This window comes from Equus asinus, chromosome 8 (genome assembly GCF_041296235.1).
Source record: "Equus asinus isolate D_3611 breed Donkey chromosome 8, EquAss-T2T_v2, whole genome shotgun sequence".
NCBI classification, from domain to species: Eukaryota; Metazoa; Chordata; class Mammalia; order Perissodactyla; family Equidae; genus Equus; species Equus asinus.
In genome coordinates this window covers 77522398-77536765 of record NC_091797.1, presented here as the reverse complement: position 1 = coordinate 77536765, position 14368 = coordinate 77522398, and the positions used below count along the sequence as shown (strand labels likewise).

The following is a 14368-nucleotide window of genomic DNA, read 5'->3' as shown; positions in this document are numbered from 1 at the left end:
TCCGCTCACACTGAGCCTTCATTCAGTTTCCGTTTCCTCCTCTTGGAACGGCTGTTCCCCCTCCTCAGACCTCTGTCTGTCCATTCAGGCCTCTCACAAACGTCACCTCTTCATGAAGTGCCCTGGGCGTTCTCCCCCCCACATCCCTCCTTTATTTCCATCGACGGTGTTTATTTTCTCTATATATTTACTTCCCTTTTAACCCTCCTACTACTCTGTGACTGCCATGAAGGCACCAACATTTTTTTTATCCTTAGCCCAGAGCCTTGAACAGAACAAGTGCTCACCGAATATTTGTTCACTTGCACGGCATTGGTATAACCCAGTGGTTCTAAACTGGGGGTGATTTTGCCCCCAGGGGACACATGGCAACTCTGGAGACAGTTTTGGTTGTCCCAGCTAGGGAGTGAGGTGTGCTACTGGTATCCAGTGGATAGAGGCGGGGATGCAGCTAAGCCCACTCCAATGCACAGGATAGCTCCCCACAACCAAGAATTTTCTGGCCCCAAATGTCAATAGTGCCAAGGTTGAGAAACCTTGCCATAAACTAATTAGTGCTTCTTTTGAATAAGTTAGCAAAAAGAAATCAAAAGAGATCAGTTTACCAGTCCGACAGAAACTCTCATTAGGGAATTCATGCTTTTTTTTTTTTTTTTTGCTTTTTTTAGGAGCTGGGGTGACTCCAGTGCAAAGCTCTTTCCTAATGCCATGGAGGTGCCCTGGGAACACAGATGGTATTTTCACCACTTGTTCGCCTCTGAGAGTGACAAGTGACCTCCCAGGAATCCTTGAAGTGCTAGGAATGTAACTCTGTTAAGGAAGAAAACTCTTAGGGCCTTTTAAGTGTAGCAAAATGTCAAAAGTGAATTGTGCTCCTGGGGGAGGGCAGGGGAAGGTGTTTTTTCAAAATACTCTCTCCTGGCGATGATGAAACGCCCCAGGATGGCGAAACTTTTCAGAGCTGGCTCTGGAATAAATGATTCAAGGGAACCTGAGGCCTTGTCTCCTCTCCTTTCCAAAAAGTGCAAAGGAGCTCTGAGAAAGGATTTGGTGCACATGGTGCTCTGGCGAGCAACTCATTTGCAGGAAACTCAAGACACCTGTATCATTTAACGCTGAAAGCGGCAGCCCCATGAGAGCAGACGTTAACAGCTTCAGAGTCACATCTTATGTTCCGGCTCATCTCATCCAACCGGTTCTTCTGAGTGACACAGAAATTAGGTAATACAGGCCCTGAAATGAAAGGTAGGGGCAGTCTGAAGGAGTCTGACAAGGCAAGGAATAGGGGTTGACATGCTATTTTAAAAAGTTTGTCCTTGGGGTAGAATTACCTGACAGCCCGGCTGGGATCTGGTAGTGGTGTGTGCTTGAAAGAACAACCTTTAGCACAGCTGGCGTGGACATAAATGCCAAGCAGAGGATCTTTGAGGCTGCACCCTCTCTTGTGGGTGCTCTCCAATTCTCGTGGGCCAGAAAAAATAGCAAGGTGTGACTGTGTTCTTGGGATCACTATATCCTTTATCCAATAAATGAACTTTTTTGGGGGATCTACATATTTGACAAAGTGCCACTCACTATATTAAGTGACTTAATCAGTCCAATTTTGATGAAAACCCGAAGGACACAAACATATAGAGTACTCGGTACACTGTGAACTGTTTAATGACAGTAATTAGGATAACAGAATACTACACTGAGTGGATAGTTGGCAGATGTATTAAGAAAGGTATAAAAATCTTTTCAAGAGTGAGATAAGAGTCCCCAGAATAAGTACAGACCTGTCAACAGTGAATGGGAAAGGACCAACGCTTCTGGGTGATACATATTTATGTTTCGATAAAACTAAAAATTACTCCAAATTAGATCACTTGCCTCAAATCTCAATTTTCTTTTATTTGTGAACCTCATTCATTCAATCATTACTTTACTCAACAGACATTATTTTTTATATTATTTATAGTTTGTATTCAATTATTCCTTGTTTTAATTCAATAAATATTTACAAACTCCCCTACTGTGTGCCAGGCATTGCATCAGATCCTAATAATAAAATGCCATATGATCCTTGCCTTTGGGGAACTTAGGATCTAGCGAAATATTCATTCATTCTTTCATTCATTTACTAAAGTATTTACAATTTGCCCATATGTTCTGGGGATACAGCCAGAAAGAGCACAGGACCCTCGGATAATGGAATAACATTCTAGTGAGTAGAAGGAAGAGCAAAAGCAAAGGCCATGAGGCAGCTGTGAGTATGGTTAGAGCCCAGTCAGCTCAGAGGACATGGCACCAAATGGGGTGGAGAGGTACGCAAGGGTTAGATTACATATAGCGCCACTGAGTATGATATGTAATCTGAATGTACATTCACACACAGATACAAATATATTACACATATTTGGTGAGCTAATCTTCCCATTAGATTACAAACTCCCTATTAAATTTAGTTATTATTCAACCTAAATAATTTCAGGAGAAGGTTTCTTATAATAATAGTCAAAATCTGGAGAAGGCTACTGATGTCTTTGTTAGGGGTGAGCTGAGAGCTTTAAAAAAAGGAGGGAAGCTGCCTTTCTTGCCAAGGGCTGTCCTTTTGAGGAGAAGAGGTGGCAGCTGTGGAAGGAGAGAGGAAGGGGCCTCATCTTTGCAAGTTTTTAGCATTGCATGACCTCTCTGGGCACCCAAGGCATTGGTCGGGAAAAGACCTGCTTAGCCAGCTGGACCCTCAAGAAAATTAAGGTTTGGGACAAAGAAATTTGGGGCCTGGACTTTTTTACTCCCAATTTGGCAGGACCATCTGCAAAGTCTGAAACACTTCTGTGTGACATATCTGCAGTGGCCGTGCCTGTATCTCCATCACTGTCTCCCCCACTCAACCCCCACCCCCAATCTAATAGGGACTTACAGCATATTCTTGAATGTTCCTAAATACTATGCAAAATGGCTCTTCTTTCCAAACAGATTGCTGCCCCTAAACCCTTCTAGTATATAAATTTTGGAGGCGTCACTAGATTTGTGTACTTCAGTTTCTTAATGTGTATACTACAGAATAATATTACGTGACCTATTATGCGACCTAGTTTCCTTCAGGTTGTTCTTTAAAGAGGTGGTGGCGTTACTTAAAAGAACAGCCTTTAAGAGATACAGTTAAAACAGGGGAGGAAACTCTCAAACAGCCCACTTGTAATTCTCAGTAACTTAACTGAGATCCAGCGTCTGGGGAATCCTCCTAGGTCCTGGACGTTAGGCAGTCAAGTAAAAAGCGACCACAACTCCCGGACTACAACTCCCAGGAGACATTGCGTCCACACCCTCTGCGCACGCTCGACCTCGGTGATTGCATACGGCTGCGAGCCCGAGGGGGCGGGGCTTGGGCCTGAGCCGCGAATCGTGGGCGGGGCTATGGGCGTGGCCGCGGAGGGGGCGGCGCTGCCGGCGCGGCCCGGAACACGCTAGTGGAGCGGAAGATGGCGGCGGCAGCGGTGGCTGCAGCCGAGACCCCAGTCGGGCTGAAGCGGAGGAGCCGCTGGCTCTGACCTCGCTCTGGCTCCGGTGCGCGCGGCGGAGCGTGTGCGAGGCCCCGCGCGGCGGGCAGGGGCGGCGGCGGCGACTGCGCGCCGCCCTGAGGAGCGCGGCGGCGGCGCGGCGGCGGCGGAGGAGAGAGCCGGCTCCGGGCCTCTGCGTTCTCCTGCTCCCCGGGCCCCCCGCCTCCTCGGGGGGGCGGCGGCGGCGATGTTCTCGGTCCTCTCGTACGGGCGGCTGGTGGCCCGCGCCGTGCTGGGCGGCCTGTCGCAGACCGACCCCAGGGCCGGCGGCGGCGGCGGCGGCGACTACGGGCTGGTGACGGCCGGCTGCGGCTTCGGCAAGGACTTTCGGAAGGGCCTCCTCAAGAAGGGCGCGTGCTACGGGGACGACGCGTGCTTCGTGGCCCGGCACCGCTCGGCCGACGTGCTCGGTGAGTCCCCGGCCCGGCCCCCCGGCCCGGCCCCGGCCCCGGATCCGCCTCCCGGGGACTCCCCGCGCGGGGCTTCCCCGTGCCCGCGGGCGGGGAGCGGAGCCAGCGGCGGCCCGCTCGCAGCGAGCGCTTACGATGTGCCAGGCGCCGCGCCAAGCTCTCCGGGGTGCCTTTTCCGCTCGAACAACCCCCATTGGAGAGGTGAGGAAACCGAGGCGCAGGGCTGTCGAGACACGTGCTCAAGGTCACCCAGCCCGAGGATGTGACCAGTTTGTCCGAGTCCAGAACCGCACTCTGAGTCCCCTGGCCGCGGCAGCCCCGGACGACCTCGTCCCCTCCCCCGGCGGCACCTGCAGCTCCGGAGCCCGCTGCGTTTCCTCCCCCCTCCTCCCTCCGCGTGCCCCGGGGATCCCCGCTGCTCCGCAGGCTTCGGACGGCTCCGCCCGGCCCCGGGCTGTGGGATCCCGAGCGACCGTGCGGCGCGAGCCCCGGACACCCGGCCGCATCCCTTCGCCGCCTCGAGCGTGGCCGGGTCTCCATCCTTTCCGGAGTCTCGCGGCGGGGGCCGCTGGCCTGCTGAAAAAGCACTCGCAGCGCATTCTCTCGCGCTGATCTTGCCCACTCGAGGTCACTTGGGGTGGAGGAGAATCTCCTTGACCCAAAATAGAACGGTCGAACACTCTTCCAGACTGCAGCCAGGGAAGCCTTGAAAATTGGTTAAAGGTTTTTCAGGCCACAGGTGCTGCCGAAGGCCTCTTGCAGTCGGGGGCTGGGAGACGGGGCTAAATGTAGTTCCCAGGCGATCAGAAACTTTACCTAACCGACGTCTTTGGAGGCGATGTATGTATGCACCGTGCAGTAGTATGCCATTAAATCTCCTTTAATAAATAAAGCACTTCCTTTGAAACTGAAGGACATGCTGTCATTGAACTGGGAGGCAAATGTCACTTCGGTTTCACTTCTCGGGTGAGATTAAGTTTTTGGTCACTTTTAAATTTCATATGCTGAGGCAGAGTTTGGCATCGGAACAATTGGTCCTGTAACTTTTTATGACTATAATTATTTTTAAATTTGATCTCAGCATAACTGGGTGTTATCTTTGCTTCTCCTCCATGTAGTGTTTGTGAACACGGAACTGGAAAGGTTCTTCTCAGTTTAACTTTAGATGACCCCGTTACCTGCGTTGAGAAAATCCTTTAGTGTGTAGGCAACACTCTTAATGTTAACTTTAAGAGAGAGAGAGACTCCTCAGAAGGTCGAGGAGCTTGCAGATTGAAATCCCACGACTCTACTCTGAAGTCACCTTGACCCTGACTCAGTATCTTTGTTAAAGGGCTCTCAGTGGCTGTCTTTTTTCCAATACATTTAGGAGCGCTTCCCTCAGTGAGCTTGTGGCCTGTGCTGCTTTTTCAAGTTGTAGTCATAGTGCTACAGGATAGGGGACAGTGAGCCCCTCTGGTTCCCCCTTATACACCTGCTGTCTGCTATCTTTTGTGATTTGGTTGATGAATTGGGGGATATTGGAATGTGTCAAGTCCCTATGCTGAAGCTTGATGTAAAAATTTTTGAAGGCCACCTTCTTATTGGAGTGGAATATTTATAAGGATATGGGACATTTTGGTCAAATGTATTCTGAAAAAAGTATCAGCATACCATCCTGGCAGGAACCTAGCCTGATTTGGTGCTCAGCTTCCCCACTTACCAGCTCTGGATCTGTGGTTTTGGGCGAGAGCCTCTCAGCTCCTTGTCCTCATCTAGCCCAGAGGATGAAGGGAGTGGACTACCCGACCCTCAAGGACTTCAGACCATCAGATCATATTTTCCTTTTGTTTGGAAAAGACAGCACTCTGTTATTTTGCCCCTCAAATAACGGGCATTACTTTCTATCTTATTCATGTGGGCACTTTCAGTGGATTTCTTCCGTTTTATATCTGGCACTAAGTCAGTGGTTCTTAACTTCCCTTGGTTCACAGGCTCTGAGAATTTTTGACTGCCCAAGGTCTCTCTCCCCAGAAAAATGTGCATAGACAGAATTTTGCGTAGGTGTCTGGGGACTTCACTGACCCCATGATGTCCATCCATGTACCACCTAGAGGGCCATGTGTGGGTACCAAGTTAATCTCTCTACCCCTCCCGAAAGGAATGTCACCAGGCATAATCCGACAGATTGTCACTTATGTGCCCTGGGGGTGGTCTTTGGCCCTCCCTTTGACAAAGAACCATTTTAAGAATGTGTGTGTGTGTGTGTGTGTGTTGTGCCCAAATCGGAGGAGACAGGTTCTCCAGGACTGTCCTGTTTTGGAGGAGCTCTTCCGGATGTCATCTTAACTTTCAGGAGCCACCTGAAATGACTGAGTTGGCCTCATTTGATCTCTGGCTTCCACAGACCAGTCCGTATGATAGCGACTTCTGTTTTATCACAGGCAGATCTGATTGTCTCTTGCTGTGAAAGAGGTGATGCATCTTGGCGAGCCTTTAATATTGCTTTTTACTCTGGAAGTTGGAGTTGTAAACTGAATTGCATTAAAAGGCTACTTTGAATAATGATGTTATGTTGAACCTCAGTGCTCTGAACATTCTAGTTCTATGGGTAATCCATTTTCTTTGGTTGACACTGTTTATTGCTGAGTATCTCTGCAAGTCACTGTGGTCATCTAGGACTCCTTGACTGTTTGGAATGAAAGCTGCTTATTTCTTTTTGTGATAGAAAGAGAAAGCTGTTTCATTTCTTTAATTTCGAATAGATCTGTCTTATTAGTCATGCAGTGACTAAGAGTACTTGGTGCTTTACAACATTTTGTAGAGTCCTGACTGGATTTCTCTTAGGAAAAACCAACTATGGTGGGTGTGGTGAGACACAGGAACCACTCCTATCTCCTGGAAAATTGGCAAAGGTGCTTTCTCTTTATTAGGTCCAGCAGGAGTAAACCAGTACCAGCAGGAAATGTGTGCACTTTTTCTTTTTTCTCTGTGGCTAATCTTGGGTTCTCTTGTTACTTTCTATGGCATGGATACCTAAGTACACAAAAATATGAGAGCTGCCTAGTGTGTAATCGCTGGACCTCCCACAGCCCTAAGCTGCTTAACAATAGAATCCAAGACTGTTGAGAGTTGTAAGACTTAGAAATCTTGGAGTCCAGTTCTTTCATTTTACTGATGAGAAATGGAGGCCTCCAGAGGGTCAAATGACTTTGCTGAGGTTACTCTCCTAGTTAATGGCAGAACCAGGGCTAGCACCAAGGCTCCCCATTCCAGTCCTCTTTCCGTTACACCTCTGGTTAAGTTTTGTTGACAAGATAGATGAATTCAAAACCAGTCTGTCCTCTCATACTGTTTGTCTTTCTAATGCTTTTCCTGCTGAAGAGTGTGTGTGTTTTTACAACTTCTTTATTCACTCTATGACTCATAATTAAAATGCACCAAAACCTCTGCATCCTAAACCACAATTTACTGAAACCACTTCTTTAAAAAATGGCAGCATCGTCTATGCCATGTAAATTCTGACCTCTGAGTATTGTTTTAAAGTAATTCTTATAAAACTGAGAGATGTTTATTTAAGTTTGATTTAACTTGAAACCTCAAAAAGAAATGAAAACAATTTCATTTGGATCTGATTTTGCTTGTGGCCAGGATTTTGAAATGGTTTCGTGAGTAATGTGAGTCTTAAAATGTGTTGTCTTGAGGTATAAGGATTATATGAACAATATAAAGATCTGAATTTTATTTAGGAAGTGAATAGACTGAGTAGGATTTGATGTTTTCCAACAGTCATGATAGTTTCAGTATATTTGGTAAAACCTCGATATCTGAAAGTGTGTTGTCCTTTTAACAAAGCAGTCACCTTGGGAGAGGGTGTTTGTGTGCTAATTGCAGCCCTTCAAGATGTCCTGTTTAGAATTTCCCTCAGCTAGATTTCAAGCCTTGTCAAAAAAACCAGTCTTACATAGTTATAATTTTCTGAAAGTCAAAATCCAGCCTGATCTATCTATTGACAACAGACATGACCCTGGTTGAATTTTTGAAAATCAAAATATGTAATTCACCTGTCATAACATTCACCTTTTAAAGTGAAAAATTCAGTGGCACTTAATACATTCATAAGGTTGTGCAACCACCACAACTAACTAGTTCCAGAGCATGTTCATCACCCCAAAAGAAACCCCCTACCTTTTAGCAGTCACTCCCCAGTCTCCCCTCCCTCACTGCTTGGCAACGAAAAATAGATTTTGACTCTATATATTTGCCTGTTCTACACATTTCATATAAATGGAATCATACAATATGTGGTCTTTTGTGTCTGGCTTTTTTTCACTTAGTATTGTATTTTCAAGATTCACCCACATTGTAGTGTCAGTACTTCATCCCTTTTTAGGGCAGAATAATATTCCATTGTATGGATACTACATTTTGTTTATCCATTCATGTGTCGATGGACATTGGGTTGTTTCCACTTTTTGGCTGTTGTGAATAGTGCTGCTGTGACACATTCATGTACAGGCCTTTGTGTGAACATATATTTTCCATTTTCTTGGGTATATACATAGGAATGGAATTATTGAATCATAGTGTAACTCTATAACTTTATGAGGAATATGGTTGTTTTTTATATATTTATTTTACTATAATTCTAATATAATTATTTTATACAAGGGAAAGCGTTTTTAAATGACAACAGTCAGATGTGTGGGTTCTAAGATCGGTCAGTAGTTTGAATATACCTGATACCATATGCCTGCTTTCAAGAGAAATTGGTAGAATGTAAAGGAAGTGTGAATTGTGGATTTAGTAAAATAGCCTTCAAGGACTCATAGAACACCAGGGTTTAAGAAGCCACTGACCCCCTCCCCTCCAGCCCCCCAAAAAAAGCCACTGACTAGTTGCTGTTTGACTTTTCTGACTGTTCCATCATTCTGAAATAAATAAGATTACAGGGTTGATGGGTAGAGGCATTTTGCTGTTTGTTTGTTTGTTTTTTAAAGATTTTATTTTTCCTTTTTCTCCCCAAAGCCCCCCGGTACATAGTTGCATATTCTTCGTTGTGGGTCCTTCTAGTTGTGGCATGTGGGACGCTGCCTCAGCGTGGTTTGATGAGCAGTGCCATGTCCGCACCCAGGATTCGAACCAACGAAACACTGGGCCACCTGCAGCGGAGCGCGCGAACTTAACCACTCGGCCACGGGGCCAGCCCCATGCTGTTTGTTTTTTAAAGTCTGCTCTCTGATATTTTTCTCACTTAACTGTATAGAAATACTGTACTTTTCATAAGATTCTTAAAAGGCACATTATTTTTAAAGTCATTTCCTCATTTGTTATACTGTCAGAGCTACGTTTCCTTTGTTCACAGTCTTTAATCTAGAGATTCTCAAGCATAGTTTTAAATTTTCCTAACTTCCAGCTTCTCTCTCAATTTGTTAATAATCTCCTTAAAGGATTCTGGATGAATCTTTTTTTGTAGAGCAAGTGATTAAATTTTAAAAGCATGACTGTTTCTACTTTTTAGAAAATACGTTTTTGTAAAGGAGTTTTAAGTTGTAGCGGAAGGTAGGCCGCAGGTTTTAGCTGGTTGGGTTGGGGGGTTGGAGGGGGACCTGGGCTGGGGGAGGCTGGTCCCTGAACTTTAGCACTGCTCTGTGAAACTGGGTAGTACATAACCTGAATGCTTGCAACACCATCCAGTGGAGTTTGTACTGCTGTGTGACTCGAGGCACTACACCGGGTCAGAGTATTTGACCTACAACCACGTTCTTTCAATAAACGCTTATGTCAAGTTCAAGCTAAATGCCAAATTCATGTTTTTGTACATCCCCATGCCTTTTAGAGAGGCCTTACCTGAAGCTTTAGGTTCAGAATTTTCAGAAAAATGCTTTGGAAAAGTAAGTTAACAGTAAAGTTAACAGTTTTCTTTCTAAAGAAATTCTCTTTTCAAACCAGGCATTCTGGTTAGTTGACCACGATGTGCCTTGTGAGTTTGCCTTTCAAAATGGTATCATTTTAAGAAGTGGTGCCCTAGGTCCTAATCTTTATCGTTAGTAATAAAATTCAGTGACCTGTCTTGTTTGGGAGTTGTCAGATATTTTTAATATCTGATAGTTTTCCATCTCCCTGAGATCTAAAATCACTGTTTCCTATTGTTAAACAGTTCACCATAAATTGCATCATAAGCCAAGAGTTTTTGCAAAAGCTGACCCACGGCAGAGGGCCTGGGCTGATAGCACACACTTACACGTTTAAACTTGAGTTGGCGGGTGGCACCGCTCTTTCAATTTAATTTAAAATGTTAAGGAAAAGATGCTCAATGCTTTTAAATAGATCCCAAAAGAAACTTGAGTGGATTGGGGACTGGGGCAGGAGTTTTCTTTACAGACTAAAAGTACTCTTCTCTGTTCCTCGTAAGCATTTATTCAATATCTGACACAAAATATGATTCATCTTACCGGGGCTTTCTATAGTGCTTTAGATTTTACAGCGCGTTTTTGTTTTACCTGATTTAATCTTTCAGCTATAAACGAGCTGCTCTTATCTCCACTTAGTCTGCATCTGATTCCCCATCTATAAAGTTGACTCACCAGTAAGGTCGATACAGCTGGTATCAGAGCTGTGACTTGGACCTAAGTTTCATGCTTGCATGTTTGGTGCTTTTAAGTAAATGGTATTGTTGTGTGCTTATAAAAGTAACGCATGTTCAGAAAAGCATAGTATAAAACACGTATAATTCGTGACTCAGCTGTAGTCAGCCTGGTTTCCTCCAGCCTTTGTGTATAGATTGTATGTATATACATTATTAAAGAAAGTTAGATTAAGGTGTGTGCTGCTGTGTGATGAGATTTTTGTGTAATGTAAATTGAACATTTCTATACTGATAAGCATAACTACATCATATTTTACTGCCTGCACAGTCTGTAATTTATTTAACCAGTCCTCTCTTTTTAGTTATTTCAATTATTTCCGATTTTCTGTTACAAGTAGCACTAGAGTGAATATCTGTACATCTGAGTATTTCCTTAGCATAAATTCCTTGAAGAAGAGCTCCTGAGTCCAAGGCTGTGAACATCTACAAGGCCTCTGATATAAGTATTAGCACAGGTCCCTCCAGAAAGGTTATACTAATTTACACTTTTGCAGTTGCTGTGAAATCGCTCTCATCATTAAGCTCATTGTTGATCTTGACTCTGTCACATTTAACAATTTATAAATTTACCAGGTTCTTAAACATTGTTTTTGAGGTAAGTTTGTAGCTGGTGAATAGTTCTAGAATGATTGAGTTGGTGGTACGAATCCCAGAGACTACAAAATGACTGCAGAACCTTTGCCACAGACGACAAAAGTGACTTCCTACAAAGAGTACTTTCTGTTGAAGGCCCAGGACTATTTTGACTCAGGGCAGTTCCAACACATTTTTGCACTGATTTTTCTTTCGTTAACAGACTATTTTGAAAAGAAAGGGAATTTCTTTCTTTTTGTACTACTGCAACTGTACATTTTGGTCTTTTGAGGATGCCATCACCCAGCAAGTTTTCTGACTTGCCAGAATTAGTCTGTGCTGTCATTTGTGGTAGATGCGAAAGGTTAGCTGTGCTGAGTGGAGCAAACAAAAAAGTGCTTCTGTTTTCACTTCAGTGTTTGGAGAGCAGTTCTGGGTAAGAAAAAGGATTTGAGCTATTTGCATAAGAGCTAGAAAACTGCCCATGGCCTCCAGGTTGACCACTAATTGGTAATACAGTCATCAGTGTTTCCATGAAATGAGACAGGTCTAAACAGGAATGTCCTGTACATGCACTGGTTTAAATCCGCTTCTCTTGGTTCTTGAGTGGCAGCTTTGATCTTCTCGTTGTTTTTCTTGTTCACGTACGCTGAATTCACCGAACAGTCAAGGGTCGTTGGATAACAAGGTTAGTGTGTTTTATGAATACATTGTACACATGCATATTTATTTACAGATCATTTGAATTCAGTGAAGTCTGTTAATACTAATCTGTAACATGTTTTATTCTTTTATCAGAATTTAAGTTGAAAAACGGTTGGCTTGACTTTTTTGTTAGTGGCTCAAAGGAGAAAAAGTTCTCTGACATTTTAGGTGGTTAAAACTAAAGTAAAAGGACATGGATCAGTGTTTTTATTCTCGGAATTGTTATTGAAACTCCTCTGAAAACATGCGTGTGGTGGTGTGCTAAGGGGAAAGGATAAACTGGAAAGCCTGAAATGGGGCCTATGCTTCAAAGCTAGTTCATGCAGTACTGTAATATTGTATGTGAAAAGTAAAGTACAGCCGCATCCGTTAACCATTATTTCATAAAGAGTTCCTAAGACAGGCTCCCTTTTCTTGCAGTGTGACTTAGAATCTCAGAACCTTAGATCTTAGAAAAAGGAACTCTCGAGAGAATTTGTCCTCCTGCCCCTTATTTCACGGATGAGAAAACTAAAGCTTCGAGAAGTGATTAGCCAGTGTCCTACAGCCAGTTAGTGGCAAAGAAAGCTGGGAGTGGCGCCCTCTCCAGACTCCTTTTCAAGCCTCCTTCCCTCAAGCCTTCTTCTGAAGATGTTCTGTGAGAGGAGCGTCTTGTAGCCAGCTCTGACCCAGGGCACGACACCTTGTGCAACTCGACGATGAGATAATGGGTTCCTTCTCTTTTTGGTGTTCTTGGATGAAAGTTTGTATACCAGAGTGTTGGTATTTTAACTTTTCCGTACAGTCAACTGAACTCAGTGTTCACTGGTTGTCTCCTGTTAGTCCCTGACAGGTGCTGTGGAGAAGACCACGAACCAGACAGACTTGAGCCCTGAAGTTTCCATGTGGTGGGGAAGGCACACATATGAAAGGATCACACACGTTAGGTGTTGTGGAAGCCTGGAGTCAGGCCGTGAGAGATGGGTTTTTCGGTAAACCGAGGCAAGTGAGGAGAAGAATGGTAAGGCCGCAGAGGGAGGGCTCAGCAAAGGCACGGAAGAAGACAGCCCAAGCACAGCTGCTTTGTGGCTAGAGAGTAGTTTGGGCTGGCAGGGTGGGGATGGCAAGGGCGGTTGAGAAGCCGATGTTAGAAAACAGATTGAGACCAAATTGTTGGAGGTCACAATTGCCATGGTAAGGAGTTGGGTGTTGTTTGTTTTGTTTTTTGGTGGAAAGCTATAGAAGATGTTTTTGCTTTTGTTGTTTGAGTTTGGTCTGGTTGTTTTTGAATAGGCAGCACATTCAGATGGTAGAAAATTGAAAAGAGCACACGGTGAAGTCTCCCTCTCACCCTTGTCTCCCTGGGAGGTGTCTCTCAAGAGGAAGCAATGTTACCAGTTTCTTGTGTATCCTTCTAGAGAATGTTTTTACATATACAAGGAAGTAAGTATATATGTGGAAGGTATTTGACAAGAAGAGTAATATGGACATAGCGATCTTGTAGGGAAAAAAATGATACAGAGGGTATAATGGGAGAGCAAGAGGCAAAAGACCAGTTAGGAAGCTACTGAAATAGTCTGAGCTAGAAAGGACTTTAACTAGGGCCCTGGAAAGTAGTTGGACTTCAGACACATTGCAGACATAGAATCAACAGGACTTAGTGACAATTGGACCAAGAAGGTGAGCAAGAAAGAAAAATTGCTTTGAGGTTTTGCATCTGGAAGCTTCCTTAAGGTTTCCAGCCTAACAGTGTGGGTGGGTTGGGTTAGGAAATGCGAGAGAAAGATCAAGTTTAGAAACAGAAAACGGGGATTGCGTGGTGCAAGAGGGACTTCAGAGGCAGAATCATCTGGCTGGCAGGATGCTTGCATCCAGTGGCCTTTATCGAGTTCTGAGTGCTCCAGCAATGAGTCTCATTAGAAGCACCTGTGCAGTTTGGCTTTTCTACTTTGCTGGAAGGCCCACGCCCACCCTGACATACTGACTCAGGAGGTGGGGCTTGGGTTCCACGAGTAATCTCAATGCGCAGTAAGAATTGAGAACTGTTGTGCCAGGTACGAGGCCAGCCCCTGTGGATGAAACGATGGTTAGCACTGTGAAAGGGCCTCATCCCTGAAGGGTCCCAATGTGAAGAGGGAGAACAGAGACAGGAAAGTCATGATAGAGGTGCTGCGGTTAGTGACCTCAGGACATGCTTAGGCCCATTTATGTATTACTAAGTGTCATAAGATTTCCCACTTAAAGTGAGAAATTTCTAATGAGCTGTGGCACATAGTAGACAGCAGGCACCTAAGAAATATTTATCAAATAAGGGTACTTCAGAGTTACGTCTGGAAAAAGAAAGCTTATTCATTTTCAAAGTATAGGTGAATCTTTTTTTCCTTGTGTGTTTTTTGGAAACAAATGTATGTTTGTTCTTTAGTGTTTGAACATGTTACTGTTAAATGTTTAATGGAATATTGAATGGTGGTGGATGTGTGGCTCAAAAAGCTGAATGGACCACTCATCTTTCATACATCATCTGTGAG

The 14368-nt window shown here is 44.5% G+C and overlaps 1 protein-coding gene across 1 annotated transcript in view; it reads left to right on the top strand.

Annotated features, from left to right (window-relative positions):
- The first annotated feature begins 3439 nt into the window (after positions 1-3439).
- PPTC7 (protein phosphatase targeting COQ7) overlaps positions 3440-14368 on the top strand; it is a 35883-nt gene continuing 24954 nt past the window's right edge. The window contains exon 1 of the mRNA XM_014858685.3: positions 3440-3955. Coding sequence (XP_014714171.1) covers positions 3733-3955 — 223 coding nt within the window. The 5' untranslated portion in view covers positions 3440-3732. The remainder of the gene's footprint in view (positions 3956-14368) is intronic.